At 42.7% G+C, this 15988-nt stretch overlaps 1 protein-coding gene across 4 annotated transcripts in view; it reads left to right on the forward strand.

Moving 5' to 3' along the window:
• TBC1D8 (TBC1 domain family member 8) overlaps positions 1–15988 on the forward strand; it is a 144046-nt gene that overhangs the window by 52109 nt on the left and 75949 nt on the right. For 2 of the 4 annotated variants that reach the window (XM_030827854.1, XM_030827852.1), the window contains exon 2: positions 8781–8936. In XM_030827854.1, the coding sequence (XP_030683714.1) occupies positions 8781–8936 (156 nt within the window). The remainder of the gene's footprint in view (positions 1–8780; positions 8937–15988) is intronic. The other 2 variants (XM_030827855.1, XM_030827853.1) reach the window with 1 other exon arrangement.

The following is a 15988-nucleotide window of genomic DNA, read 5'->3' on the forward strand; positions in this document are numbered from 1 at the left end:
AGACTTTGCTGATGTTATCTCTCAGTTCAAGAAGGTTTTGGGCTGAGATGATGGGATTTTCTGAATATAAAATTATGTCATCTGTAAACAGAGACAACTTGATTTCCTCTCTTCTGTTTGAATACCCTTTATTTCTTTCTCTTGTCTGATTGCCCTGGCCAGAACTTCCAATACTATGTTGAATAGGAGTGGTGAGAGAGGGCATCCTTGTCTTATACTGGTTTTGAATGGAAATGCTTCCAGCTTTTGCCTATTCAGTGCAATATTGGCTGTGGGTTTGTCATAAATAGCTCTTATTATTTTGAGTTATGTTCCATCGATACCTTATTATTGAGAGTTTTTAACATGAAGGAATGTTGAATTTTATCAAAGGCCTTTTCTGCATCCATTGAGATAATCATGTGGTTTTTGTCTTTGGTTCTGTTCATGTGATAGATTATGTTTATTGATTTGCATATGTTGAACCAGCCTTGGATCCCAGGGATGAACCTGACTTGATCATGATGGATATGTTTTTTGCTATGCTGCTGGATTTGGTTTGCCAGTATGTTATTGAGGATTTTCACATTGATGTTCATCAGGGATATTGGTCTGAAGTTTTCTTTCTTTTGTTGTGTCTCTTCCCGGTTTTGGTATCAGGATGATGCTGGTTTCGTAAAATGAGTTAGGGAGGAGTCCCTCCTTTCAATTGTTTGGAATAGTTTCAGAAGGAATGGTACAAGCTCCTCTTTGTATTTCTGATAGAATTCAGCTGTGAGTCCATCTGGTCCTGGGCTTTTTTTGGTTGGTGGGCTATTAATTACTGCCTCAATTTGAGAGCTTGTTATTGCTTTATTCAGGGATTCAACTTCTTCCTGGTTTAGTCTTGGTAGGTGGTATGCGTCCAGGAATTTATCCATTTCTTCTAGATTTTCTAGTTTATTTGTGTAGAACTATTTATAGTATTCTCTGATGGCAGTTTGTATTTTTGTGGGGTCAGTGGTGATATCCCTTTTATCATTTTTTATTGTGTCTATTTGATTCTTCTCTCTCTTATTAGTCTAGCTAGCAGTCTATTTTGTTAATTTTTTCAAAAAACCATCTCCTGGATTCATAGATTTTTTTTTTTGGATGGTTTTTCGTGTCTCTGTCTCCTTCAGTTCTTCTCTGATCTTAGTTATTTCTTGTCTTCTGTTAGCTTTTGGATTAGTTTTCCCTTGCTTCTCTAGCTCTTTTAATTGTGATGTTAGGGTGTTGATTTGAGATCTTTCTAGCTTTCTGATGTGAGGATTAAGTGCTATAAATTTCCCTCTTAACACTGCTTTAGCTGTGTCCCAGAGATTCTGGTACATTGTCTTTTTGTTCTCATTGGTTTCAAAGAACTTGATTTCTGCTGTAATTTCGTAATTTACCCAGGCGTCTTTCAGGAACAGATTGTTCAATTTCCATGAAATTGTGTGGTTTTGATTGAGTTTGTTAATCCTGAGTTCTAGTTTGATTGCATTGTGGCCTGAGAGACTGTTATGATTTTAGTTCTTTTGTATTTGCTGAGGAGTGTTTTACTTCCAATTGTGTGGTCAATTTTAGAATAAGTGCCATGTGGCACTGAGAAGAATGTATACACTGTTGATTTGGGGTAGAGAGTTCTGTAGACGTCTACTAGGTCTGCTTGGTTCAGACCTGAGTTCAAGTCCTGAATATCCTTGTTAATTTTCTGTCTTGCTGATCTAATACTGACAGTGTGGTGTTATAATCTCCCGCTATTGTTTGGCAGTCTAAGTCTCTCTCTTTTTTTTTTTTTTTTTGAGATGCCCAGGCTGGAAAGCAATCGCGTGATCTCAGCTCACTGCAACATCCACCCCATGGTTTCAAGCGATTCTCCTGCCTCAGCCTCCTGAGTAGCCCCCGCCACCATGCCTGGCTAATTTTGTATTTTTAGTAGAAATGGGGTTTCACCATGTTGGTCAAGCTGGTCTTGAACTCCTGACCTCAGGTAATCCTCCCGCTTCAGCCTCCCAAAGTGTTGGGATTACAGGTGTGAGCCACCATCTCTTTTTTATTCATCACTTTGTTCTTTCTTTTTTTAAAACCTCTCTTTTTCTGCCTTCTCTGGTTTTAATTGATTTAATTAAGTAAATGATTCTATTTGCTGTCTTTAGCATGTCAACTGTACTTCCTTAAAAAAATTTGTAGTAGTTGTCTTAAGGTTTACAATATAAATTCTAAATTAATCTATACCAACCTTCAAACAATACTATACTGTTTCACATTGAATGCAGGCTTTATTTTTTTCAGACAAGGTCTCACTGTGTCATCCAGGCTGGAGTACAGCAGTGTGATCAATCACAGTTCACTGCAGCCTTGAACTCTTGGGCTAATGCAATTTTCTCACCTCAGCCTTTTAAGTAGCTGGGACTACAGGTGCATGCAGTTACACCTGGCAAATTTTTACATTTTTTGTGAAAAATGTAAAAAGTGAGATGGGATTTCACTTTGTTGCCCAGGCTGGTCTCAAATTCTTGGCCTCAAGTGATATTCCCAAAGTGCTGGGATTACAGGTTGGTGCCACTGGGCCCAGTCTAAATGCAGGTGTATTTTTTTTTTTTTTAAATAACAGAGTATTTCCAAGCCTTCTCTGCCATTTTTATGACTTTACTATTATTCATGTCACTTATCTAGGTGCTGTAATCACCCAGTACATTCTTACTATTATTACTTTAGATGATTATCTTTTTGATCTATGGAGAATAAGAAAAATGAAATATTTTATTTTACCTTTATTCTCAGACATATTTCCTTTCTTTATATAAATTTCGGTTGCTGACCTATGTCATTTTCTTTCTCTCTGAATAATTTCATTTAACATTTTTTGCTAATTAGGTCTGCTGGAAATTATTTTCTCAGTTTTTGTTTAAGGAAGCCATTATTTCTTCAATTTTGAAGGATAATTTCACTGGATATAGAATTCCAGGTTTTTTTTTTCCTTTGAACATTTGAAATACTTCACCCCACTCTGTTGTTTGCATGCTTTTTTAAATGAGAAGTCTGCAGTAATTCTTATCTTTGTTCCTCAAGCTGTTTTTTCTCCCTATGGCTGCTTTTAGAATATTCTCTTCATCTTTCATTTCTGCAGTTTGAATATGATTTACCAATTTTTTTTTTGACATTTATTTTGCTGAGTGTTCTCTGTTCTTTTTGGATCTGTGGTTTGGTGTCTGTCATTAATTTTGGAAAATCCCTGGCCATTATCACTTCAAATGATTACTGTCTCTTCTCCTATTATTCCAGTTATGTACATCTTGTACCTTTACCTTCTCTCTCACTTTGCTTTTCAGTTTGGGAAGTTTCTATTGACTTATCTTCTAGCTCACTGATTTTTTTCCTTGACTGTGTCCAGGCTACTGATGAGCCCATCAAAGGCAGTCTTCATTTTTCCTTGATTTTCTTTTCACATCTAGGATTTCTTATTAATTCTTCCTCAGAGTTTCTATCTCTCTGTTTACCCATCTGTTCTTGCATATTGTTTACCATCTTCATTAGAGCCCTTATTTATTGCAGTTATTTTAAATTCTGTCTGCTAATTCCAAGGTTGTGTCATATAAGTTTCATTCTGATGCTTACTTTACCTCTTCAGACTTTGTTTTAGTGTGCATTATAGTTTTTTTTTTTTTTTTTTTTGTCAAAAGCCAGACATAATATTTTGGGTAATAGGAGCTGAGAAAATAGTCCTGAAGTATGAGTTTTGTGTTATTCTGGCTCAGACTTGGGCTGTGTTTCATCTTCACTGTAGCTGTAGGTAACAGAGCGTTCAGATTCCTCAGGTGTCCTTGTTATGGTCTCTCCATTTGTCTTTGGGCTTCTTTAAGAACTCCTTGGTTGAGCACTGTGGCTCACGCCTGTGATCTCAGCACTGTGAGAGGTCAAGGTGGGAGAATTGTCTGAGCTTAGGAGTTCGAGACCAGCCTGAGCAACATAGAGAGATCCCCGTCTCTACAAAAAACTAAAAACATAAAAAAATTTAAAACAACAAAAAAAGAACTCTTTCTCAAATAGAGTCTGAGTCTTGCCGTACTTCCAGCTGTCATTACTGTCATACTGGAGCCTGTTGGTGTGGTGGTCAGGTATAGGGGAGGGGAAGAGTTCTATAATCGTAGCATTAATCTCAGTCTTCCATGGGCCTGTGTCTCTGGGTGTGACCTTCACAAGTGATTTCTGTTCCTCCTACCCTTAACACCCCTAATGAGACAAGAAAGCTAGATGGAGTTAGCTTTCTTACTGACTAGAGAAGACTTTCTCTAGTTAATGAGAAGTGCCCTTTTTGCATGGGCCAGGGAGGGTGGAAAAGGCTCTAGAAAATACTTATCTGGTGAGTTGGCCTTTATTAACGGAGAACGGCCTGAGGATATTGAACAATGATTACTTTTCCCTTTGCCCTGAGAGGGCCAAAGAGGATCTTCTGTAGCTCTTCATGGTGAGAACCCGGTGGGGTTCCTGGTGTTAAAACCTATGCAAGTTGTGGGGTACCCTAGAGACTGTGGCTTTCAGGAGTTTCTTACTTACTCTTCTTACACACTCAGCCTCCAGCAAGTTGCCAAAAATCACCATTTAAATATTCCTACAATTTATGGCTCCAGCAGAAGCTATAAACTGCTCCAGGGAAGCCCATCTTGGCTGTCTCTGGATTCTTCCATCTCTCTCTACATTTCGAGGTTGTGGTTTAACCTATGCCCTTCGTTCTCTGATTAGTCTGAGAAAAATCGTGGCTTTTCAATTTTTTCACCTTGTCCTTGTCGTATATATGGGAGTGATAACTTCCAAGCTCTTTACATGTTGGAGCTGAAACTGGAAGCACCCCTGTGGCTTTCTGACGGCTGCTCTGTCCACTTTCCCACCAGTTGAAGGGGCTGGGTTGGTCTTGACATAAAATGTCCTGACCTTTGCAAAAGCACCTGAGTCTTGTGGAGAAAAATTTCCACTCTTTCCAGTTAAAAAGTCACTACTTCCGTATTGTGGCTGCACAACCCTCCCTGCTGCTTTCATTTGATGTTGTCCGAAGTCCCTCTGGTTTTTCTTTTTATCAAACTAGATGTGGGTTCTACAGCAGATCTCTTAATGTAGTTGAAAGTGCCAAGCATGTGGGGGTGTGGGATGAGTGGGGGTCTTTAGCCCCTTTCTAATCTTCATCAGCTTCCTTATCACCACCTGCTGTCCCAGTCCTTGACAGGCAAAGGTTGTTTTATCAATCCCCTGCAACTACAGCTTTAACCCTGTCCCCAACCTGATGTACCTAATCACTGAGCTCCCCTGAGGTATGGCTAAGATTCTGTATTAAAGTGGCAGCCCCTTTATCCAGTAGACAGGTTTCCGGCCTCCTTTGTCATCTGGAACTTAGGAGCAAACTAGGAAGGGGGCAGGAATTCTGAGCAGCCTAAGGAGTATTTGCTAGAAAAGCCCAGTGCTCTTCCTTCTTTTCTGAGGGTTATTGAGTGGGCAGATTAAGGAGATTGTAGGGGTGGGGCATGTTATAGCCTGGATGGGGTGAAGGGGGCCTCTGCTGGGGAGGGGATATTGGTAGCAACAGGAGGACTGATCAGATAAGTATTTTGAGAATCAGCCAGGAGTGGTGGCTCACGCCTGTAATCCCAGCACTTTGGGAGGCCACATAGGTGAATTGCCTGAGGTCAAGAGTTCAAGACCAGTGTGGCTAACATAGTGTACTAAAATACAAAAATTAGCCAGGTGTGGTGGCAGGTGCCTGTAATCTCAGCTACTCGGGATGCTGAGGCAGGAGGATCGCTTGAACCTGGGAGGCGGAGGTTGCAGTGAGCCGAAATTGTGCCACTGCACTCCAGCCTGGGCGACAGAGTGACCCTCTGTCTCTTTTTTTTTCCTGAGATGGAGTCTTGCTCTCTTGCCCAGGCTGAAGTGCAGTGGCGTGTTCTTGGCTCACTGCAACCTCTGCCACCTGGGTTCAAGTGATTCTCCTGCCTCAGCCTCCTGAGTAGCTAGGATTACAGGCGTGTACCACCACACCTGGCTAAAATTTTTTTTTTTGAGAATAATGGAAGCCAGTTTACTTGGTGTTGGAAAAGGAGTTACAAATATGGAAAGAAATGAGAACTCTGTGGTACTGGATTGCAGTTGGAGGTGTTGGTGTTAACTCGTTTTTCTCTATGTAGATACATATGAAAATGCAAATAGATGTAAATGTGTCAACAAATACGTATATATGTGTGTGTATGTAAATATGTATGTAAAAGTATGTAAATATGTATACAGTTGGCTTTGGAACAGTGCTGGGGCTAGGGTTGCCAACCCCTGTGCAGTCAAAAGTCCTCACATATAATTTTTGATCCCTAAAAATGTAACTACTAATAACTTACTGTTAACTAGAAGCCTTACTGATAAAACAGTTGGTTAACACATTTTTGTATGCTATGTGTATTATATACTGTGTTCTTACAATAAAGTAGAGAAAAGGTTAAGAAAATTATAATGAAGAAAAAATGTATTTGCTATTCATTAAGTGGAAGGGATCATCATAAAGGTCTTCATCCTCATCATCATCTTCATGTTGAGTAGTCTGAAGAGGAGGAGGGGTTGGCCTTGCTGTCTCAGGGTGGCAGAGGCAGAAGAGACTCCACATATTAGTGGACCCATGCAGTTCAAACCCATGTTGTTCAAGGGTCAGCTGTACACACATATACATGTACAGACGTATATTTCATGGCTGTGTACACTCAGGGGACCTGGAGGCACCCCATTAGCAATGAGCACACCTGGCTTCCCCGTACTGGCTTTTAAATACCATCAGTCACTAAAGAAACCAGAGTTTCTTGGAGAAATGGTGGCTGATTCCAGGGCCAGAGTAGTAAAAGTACAAGATGAAGTTGGAATATTTTGTTGTCCCAGAAAATATGAAGAATGATGGGGACACATCTGAAGGACACAAAAGCCTGCTTGAAGGGGTTCCCACTGGGCCAAACCTGGGACAATCAGAGCATCAAAATATATGATAGTAATAGATTATAACCCATTGAAAAAAGGAGAAAAACATGAGGCCATACTGATATAAGTAAGTGAATAATGAAATATTAGATGAGGAACAGGAAATTTGCATGGCTTCAGAATACTTCTCCACAGAATGCTCGTTAATTACAAAGTAAAAAGGAATAATTTATAGTGCAGGAGCCTGGCAGCCCCTATTTGAGTCAAGTGATGAAAGCGAACATTACCGAGAATGGGACAAGTAGAGGTCATCTGCCACCTGATAGGATGTGGTGTAAAGAACACAGCATCACTTCTGTGATTCTTGCCGAAAATATATAACCTGAATCTAATCATGACCAGGCCTCAGACAAACCCAGACTTTGGGACATGCTACAAGAAAAACTGGCCTATAAAGCTTCAGAAGTGTCAAGGTCATGAAAGTCAGTGAAAGACTTCTCCAGACCCACGTAGTCCAAAGAGACTTGACAACTGAATATGAGTCTTAACTGGATCCATTGTAGCAAAAGGACATTATTGGGACATTTGGCAACATTTGAATGGGTCTTATGATTAGATGGCAGGGCCATATCAATATTAATGTTCTGAATTTGATAGTTGTACTGTGGTTATATAGGAGGATACCGTGTTTGTACTAAATATATGACGGGGTATTAGGTAAGTAACTTGCCCCCAGTGATTCAGTTTTTCTTTACACTTGAGGTTGTTAAACTGTATAAAGATAGACATAGTAATTGCTCAGGCAGCTGTGGCCCTTATTCAAGGCCTATTAGTTAAGGGTAATGTGTGAAGTAAATTGAAGACCTAATCTTCTTAGCCATCTTAGCCATCTAGATTCCCAGGCAATCAAGGATCAGGATGCCTTTTATTTTTTTTGAAACGAGGTCCTGCTCTGTCTCCCAGGGTAGGGCACAGTGGCATCATCACTGCTTACTGCACCCTCAAACTCGTAAGCTGAAGCCATCCTCCCGCCTCAGCCTTCTGAGTAGCTGGGAACACAGGCACTCGCCACCATGCCCAGCTAATTCTTTAATTTTCTGTAGAGATGAGATCTCACTGTATTGCCCAGCTTGGTCTCAAACTCCTAGGCTGAAGCGATCATCTGCCTCGGCCTCTCAAAGTGCTGGGATTACAGGCATGTGCCACCCCTCCCGGCCGGTTTTCTTATTTACATCTCACAGTACCCTGGAGCAGGCAGGGATTATTTTATCATATTGGAGAGGAGGATAATGATGATAAAATAATAATAATGGGTGACATAGAGTACTTTTTATGGGCTTGCAATAGTTTAAGCACTTTGAATATTGGATACTTTAACTCATTTAATTATCCCAATTACCCTATGAAGTAGGTAGACTGTGCTTATTTTATTTCACCAACAAGGAATCCAGGGCACAGACAAGTTAAGTGATTTGCCTAAGGCCCCACAGATTGAAAGCGGTGGATCCAGGGTTTGCATCAGGCAGTCTTGAGTCCAGAGCCCCTGCTTATTTATGTACTGGGACTTAGCGCCTTAGCTAGGCTGGGTGACTGGTTCAGCACCCTTCGTTCACCTCTTCATTGATTGAGCAAATGAGTACTGCGTGCCTGTCAGGGGCAGGTCCTGCTGCAGATGCAGACAGAGCCCTTGGCTCCATGGAGCTCAGGCTTTGTGAGGTGAGTTGAAGAACTGGATGTGAAACTGTCTCTGCCACCCCACCATGGAGTCCAGACAGCGACCACATGCCTCACACGCATGAGGAGCTGGCCAGCCCCGTGCTCACAGGTGCACTTTCTTCTCTTTTCTTTTGAAGGTCGCCTGGTTGGCGCACTGGATGCAGTGTTGGATTCCAATGCACGGGTCGCTCCATTTCGAATTCTGCTTCAAGTTCCCGGCTCCCAGGTTTATTCTCCCATAGCATGTGGTGAGTTACTGAATGGATCAGACGTTTACTGGGCCATAGCCACTGGTGAGTTTTGTTCCAGTTGGAATGTTCCAAACCTTAAGGTGTAAGCATGCTGAGTATCTGCATGTTGGTGAAGCTTGAAGGTAACCCCTTTGGATAACTCCCTCATCTGCTTTCAGGAACTTAACTCCCCTCCCCTCCACTCCCCTTCCTTCCCCTTCCCTCTCCTTCCCTCCTCTCCCCTGCCCTCCTCTTCCTTCCTCTCCTCTTCTTCTCTTCCCCTCTCCTTTCCACCTCTCCCTCTCAACCCTTGCTTTTCCCTCCCATCTTTTTTTTTTTTTTTTTTTTTAAACCATCAAAAGCACATAAAGGCTGTAATCTTGGGCAGCATAGCTTGGGCATGCCAGGCTTTCGATTGGTATGTTTCATGGTGCTCGTATATTGTTGATAACGAATCGAGCCATTTTCTTCTTAATCTTGTTTCTGACTTAACAAATGTGCTCCTGGATGCATACACATATTGATGTGGGCAGATTCTGAGGGCTGTGTCTGACTCAGGGCAGTCTTCTCTTATTGTGATGGTGTGGGCAGATTCTGAGAGCTGTGTCTGATCTAGGGCAGTCTTGACCCCATGTTCCACCTTTGCACTGAGAGAATGAGTCACTGGACAGCTGGGGGCTGAGAGAAGGTGGAAACCACCTGCTCATCTTCTCCCTCTGGGGTTTCTGTTCCTATCACAGGCATTACCTGGTGCTCTGTCTAACCACTCAGGTTCGTCTTGGGCCAGGAGTCATCACTTCTTGAGAAGACCCTTTTATTAAAAAACAAAACCAAAATGTCTTTTTTTTTTTAAACACAAGTAATAAATGCTCATCTTCCAGAAATGAAAAAGTGGATAAGAAAGAAGGAAAAAATAATCACCTGCAACCCTTTATCCACAGCTAATCTTCTTTCTGCATATACACATGGTGGTTTTTTAGTTTTCTATCTTCTCATAGCACCTTATTAGTTACTTAAACTTTCAAAATCACCTCTACATGTTCTCTAGCAACATTTAAATTTAAAAAAATTAAATTAAATTTTATTTTATTGAGATGGAATCTCACTATGTTGGCCAGGGTGGTGGTCTTGAACTCCTGGCCTTCAGTGATCAGCCTGCCTTGGCCTTCCAGAGTTGCTGGGATTACAGGCATGAGCCACCATGCCTGGCCAACATTGGAATTCTTTTTCCTCGAAAATACAAGAAAGTGTGAAGAGAATTCACATTCATATCCCATGGATCCAATACTAATCACTGTTAACATCTTGGCGTGTTTTTTTTTTTTTTTTTTTTTTTTCAGTTTGTTTTGTTTTTTGATTAAGACAGATCATTCTGTATTTGCATAAAATGACAAAGATGATGCATGCCGGGTAGAAAGAAATCAGGCTGGGAATGGTGGCTCATGCCTGTAATCACAGCACTTTGGGAGGCCGAGGAGGGAGGATCACTGGAAGCCAGGAGTTCAAGGCCAGCCTGGGTGACAAAGTGAGACATGCATCTCTGCAAAAAATTTAAAAATTAGCTGGGCATGGTGGTGTGTACCTGTAGTCTCAATTACTAGGAAGGCTGAGGATCGCTTGAACCCAAGAGTTTGAGGCTGCAGTGAGCTATGATGGTGCCACTGCCCTCCAGCCTGGGTGATAGAGGGAGAGCCCGTTTCTTAAAAAAGAGAGGCTGGGTGTGGTGGCTCAGGCCTGTAATCCCAACACTTTGGGAGGCCCAGGCGGGTGGATCACGAGGTCAGGAGTTCAAGACCAGCCTGGCCAAGATGGTGAAACCCCGTCTCTATTAAAAATACAAAAATTAGCCGGGCGTGTTGGCGGATGCCTATAATGCCAGCTACTCGGGAGGCTGAGGCAGGAGAATTGCAGTGAGGAGGAGGTTGTAGTGAGCCGAGATTATGCCACTGCACTCCAGCCTGGGTGACAGAGTGAGACTCTATCTCAAAAGAAAAAAAATAAAGAGAGAGAGAGTGTGTGTCAAAGAAATCAGCTAACTGAAAAATACAAAGAAGGTATCTGTCTCCCCAAATCCCAGCCACCCAAAGTAACCTCTAGTTTCATGAGGTGAGCATCAGCCCAGATAACTTTGTAAGACATTTAGACACACAGGGATAGTTGAGAAGATGGACAGAAGGACTTTTATAAAAATGCAACTTGTGTGTCAGTGCTTTTATAACAAAAATATTACATTAACTTGATTTCAATAAAAGGAAATAAACTGAAATGAAACCAAAGAAATGTTAAACTTCAAATAAATGTTTCTTTAATACAAGAGAGATTATTTTCTAAAAGGTTCAAGTAAGGTTAAGGGAAGAGATTTTTGAAAGCATTAAAAGGTTAGAATTGTGGCTTTTGAAAAACAATGTTTGAAGTCTGATAGTGTTCACTGGCTCCCCACCCTCTGAGTTAAGGGTGCCAACATTCTTATTCTCCTCCCTGCTTTCCCAATGTCTCATTTAAAAAAGTTTTATTATTAGTTTTACATTGTACTTTCCATTCTGTCATGTAACCTTACTTTATTATTTAGCTCAGTTCTCACTTATACATTGATTTAATGCTTTTACTCAGGTATAGATTTCCCAATCTGGAATTTTTTTTTTTTTGAGACAGAGTCTTGCCTTTGTTTCCCAGGCTGGAGTGCAATGCTGTAATCTCAGCTCACTGCAACCTCCACCTCCTGGGTTCAAGTGATTCTCTTGCCTCAGCCTCCCAAGTAGCTGGGATTACAAGCATGCGCCACTACGCTCGGCTAATATTTTGTATTTTTAGTAGAGACAGGGTTTCTTTTTTTTACCTATTGGTCAGGCTGGTCTCAAACTCCTGACCTCAGGTGATCTGCCTGCCTTGGCCTCCCAGAGTGCTGGGATTACAGGTGTGAGCCACTGCATCCGGCCCCAATCCAGAATATTTAATCTCTTATTTGGCTGGACTCCTGTTTTCTTCCCTCAATAATGTCAGTGTCCTATTTTCTGAATGTTTTTTCCCATTTGCCAGTGTTTGCCCTTGTTTCTGGACTTGAGTGACACCTTGGCTGGGTGATAGTTTGAGGCTATGCTCTAGAGCAAGCTTGTCCAACCTGCGGCCTGCTGGTTGCATGCAGCCCAATACAAATTAGTCAACTTTCTTAAAACATGATGAAATTCAGCCGGGCGCGGTGGCTCACTCCTGTAATCCCAGCACTTTGGGAGGCTGAGGCGGGTGGATCACCTGAGGTCAGGAGTTCAAGACCAACTTGGCCAACATGGGGAAACCCCGTCTCTACTAAAAGTACAGAAATTAGCCAGGAGTGGTTGTGGGCACCTGTAGTCTTAGCTACTCAGGAAGCTGAGGCAGGAGAATCGCTTGAGCCCGGGAGGGAGGTTGTAGTGAGCCGAGATCATGCCATTACACTCCAGCCTGGACAACAGAGTCAGATTCCATGTCAAGAAAAAAGAAAAAAAAATTTTTTTGCGATTTTTTTTTTTTAAGCTTATCAGCTATTGTTAATGTTAGTGTATTTTATGTGTGGCCCAAAATAACTCTTCTTCTTCCAACGTGGCCTAGGGAAGCCAAAAGATTGGACATCCCTGTCTAGACTAGGTTGGTGGCTGTTGTTCTAGGGCCTTCCTGTATTTGGTAGGCCAATAGGAGAAATCTCAGGCAGGACCGATTTTTTTTTTTTTCCTTTGCATATGATAAGTTTTTTTGTGCACACAACTCTGTCTTTATCATTGAAGTTTAGTAACTTGATTAGCTTCTGTAACTACTGTGAGCATAGTGTGTTACATTTTTTGGAACATGGTACACTGTTGCAGTCTGCAGATTGGTTTCTTTAATCACTTTAGGAAATTTTCTTGCATCATTCTGTGTATGTATTATATTTTTTGATGCATTTTACTTTCATTTAACTTTTCTACTTCAAGGATACTTTATGTTGGATAGCTGTTATCTGCTTTTCATTTCTGTTTTTTGTTATCTTTTTCATCTGTGTTCTCCATTCAGCTCATAACACTTTTGAGTTAATAATTTGGTTTGCCGCAGTATATTCTATACCTTGCTGCTTTTATTTTGTTGTCAAGCTTTTTTTTTTTTTTTCAGACAGAGTCTGGCTCTGTTGCCCAGGCTAGAGTGCAGTGGTACAATCTCAGCTCACTGAAACCTCTGCCTCCCAGGTTCATGCCATTCTCCTGCCTCAGCCTCCCAAGTAGCTGGGACTACAGGCACCCGCCACCACGCCCAGCTAATTTTTTTGTATTTTTAGTAGAGACAAGGTTTCACCCTCTTAGCCAGGATGGTCTCGATCTCCTGACCTTATGATCCACCTGCCTCAGCCTCCCAAAGTGCTGGGATTACAGGCGTGAGCCGCCGCGCCTGGCCTGTTGTCAAGTTGTTTTGATCCTCGTTTCATTTTGTTAGGTTTCCAACATCCTTTTAGTCTGTTATCCATTAGCTCATCTGTGAGTGCTTGTTTTATTGAACCCGTGTTCTTCAGTTGTTTGGGAGCATGAAGCATTCGTGAGAATTTTCTTTTCTTCCTTGAGTGTTCCATTCTCTTCTAGCACAGAATCTCTTCTTTGGAACCTTCTGTTCTCATCCATTCATTTTCTTTTGCAGTCAAGTGTTTACTTGTTTGCAGTGCTGTTTCTCCTTGTCTTGCTCATGCTTGGGCATCGTTATCCCAGACGTTATATTGGCGCTAACGTAGTGTGACTTTAACTCATGTTGTGGGAACAGGGCAAGGAGGACTGGCATCTCGCTAGACGAGACGTGGTGGGTGAGAGAGTAGGATCCCCTTTTTCACATTTCTTGCAGATTTGGAGCTTTTGATATGAGTATTTTTTTTCTCCCCCCTAGGTTGGCTTCTGGGGAGTTGTCAGGGTGGGGAGTTGCCCACATTTCTGCTCTGTTCCTGAATCCATGCCCTTTGTAACCACAGCCATACCACGTTCTTAATGGCCACACAGCATTCAACTCTGGCTGTAGCTCCTCATCCAATCCTTTATTGGATACTTAATTGGCCCTGATTTTTTAATAGTTTAAAAGCATTTAAACTGTTATAGTTTAATAGTGAATGCCCTGGCTGGGCGCGGTGGCTCACACCTGTAATCCCAGCACTTTGGGAGGCTGAAGTGGGCAGATCACGAGGTCAGGAGATCGCGACCGTCCTGGCTAACATGGTGAAACCCCGTCTCTACTAAAAAAATACAAAAAAATTAGCTGGACGTGGTGGCGGGTGCCTGTAGTCCCAGCTACTCGGGAGGCTGAGGCAGGAGAATGGTGTGAACCCAGGAGGCGGAGCTTGCAGTGAGCGGAGATGGAGCCACTGCACTCCAGCCTGGGTGACTGAGCGAGACTCTGTCTCAAAAAAAAAAAAAAAAAAATAGTGAATACCCATTCATGTCAACTTTTCAGGACACTTCACAATCCCTAAAGTCCATTTATTTGAAATGTTTCTTGCCCGCCATGTACCAGACACATGCTTGATGTCGGGGATTCTGTGCTGAGTTTGTGAGGGGCAGTCTCCCTGCACCTAGCTTTTCAGGACCTGGGGGAAGGCAGATAGCAACATGAATAACAGGTGCAGGTGGGCAGAGGGCTAGGGAGGCCTGAGAGACAAGCACCCTTGCAGAGCACATCCTGAGGAACGGCTGCATGGAAGGGGTGTGTTTCTTTTTTTTGAGACAGAGTCTCACTTTGTTGCCCAGGCTAGGGTGGTGCGGTCATGCGATCTTGGCTTACTGCAACCTCCACCTCCCGGGTTCAAGCAGTTCTCCTGCCTCAGCCTCCTGAATAGCTGGGATTACACGTGCGCGTACCACTGTGCCCGGCAATTTTTTTAATTTTTAGTGGAGACGGGTTTTCACCATGTTGGCCAGGCTGGCCTTGAACTTGTGACCTCAGGTGATCCTCCCACCTTTGCCTCCCAAAGTGCTGGGATTACAGGCATGAGCCACTGCGCCCGGCGGGATGTGTGTTCCTAATGCATTTTGTGTTTATTGCCAAATTGCCTGCCATGACGTTTGCACCAGCTTCCCTGGGTCCTCCCCTTCCAGCAGTGCAGGAATCCTGAGCAGGTTAACTCCTAGACCCTCTTGCTGTTGAGCCGAGATCAGTTTCCTTTAGTTCCCACTGGGCGCAATTTCTGCCTCAGGCCTGACCCGGGCCACGTCTGTACATGCATCACTTTCTGCTGCCTTCTTGCCCACAGAACATCCCTTGAGTAAGAATTTGTTCTTTCAGTGCACTTTTCTTGGGTTAAGGAAGAGAGAATTGTTGAGTGTATTTCTGTCACGGACCCGGGGTATCAGTTTAGATCCTTAGGCCTCTTCTGGGAGTGCCTTGGGCATCTTGCACTGTGTTATTGACTCACTGTAGTTAATATTTTATTGTGTCTTGAGCATTGAGCAAAGGCCCCTGCCCAGGGCTTCAAGTCTCAGATAAAGCCCAAACAAGAACTGTAGGAAGGGCCTGGGCAGCCCCAGGACAAGGTGGGAACAGGAAGAGTGGCCTGCACGAATGATTTATATCTTCACTTGAGTTTGGCTGCTTGCACAGCAGGATGGGGAGACATAGTTTTTTCCATTTTTTCTAAGTAGAGCTAGGTAGGTAACTTCATGGGTGAACTACATTATTATTTGGCAGAAGATATATCTATGGCTGACTGTGGTTGAAAGGAGAAATGAATTGCTATTATTTTTAACTTAACATGGACCAGAGAATCCCAAGGCTTTACAAAGATTACCGGCTTCAGTGGGTGGAGATATCCTAGGAGAGAGTGGTTGTGAGTTGTTTGGGAGGTTGTGGGCGGTATGATTTGGGCGAGAGCTGAGATGTCACCTCCCCTTACTCCCTGTCACCTGCGTCCTCCATCCCAGCACTCACTCATCACCAACTCTCCTTTGACTTGATTTTTGTCTGCCTTTTACTTCATGGAAGTAAAAGTTCTCTGAGAGTCATATTTGTGACCTTCTGATGCCTAGGACAGAGCTTGACGTGTCATCAATGCTCAGTAAACCATGAGTGGGTGAATAAGTGGGGAAGTATGGGAGAGAAGGAGAGGAGTCTCAGCAGTTAAGACTTCCGTATATAAGGAG

This window comes from Nomascus leucogenys, chromosome 14 (assembly GCF_006542625.1).
Source record: "Nomascus leucogenys isolate Asia chromosome 14, Asia_NLE_v1, whole genome shotgun sequence".
Taxonomy (NCBI): Eukaryota; Metazoa; Chordata; class Mammalia; order Primates; family Hylobatidae; genus Nomascus; species Nomascus leucogenys.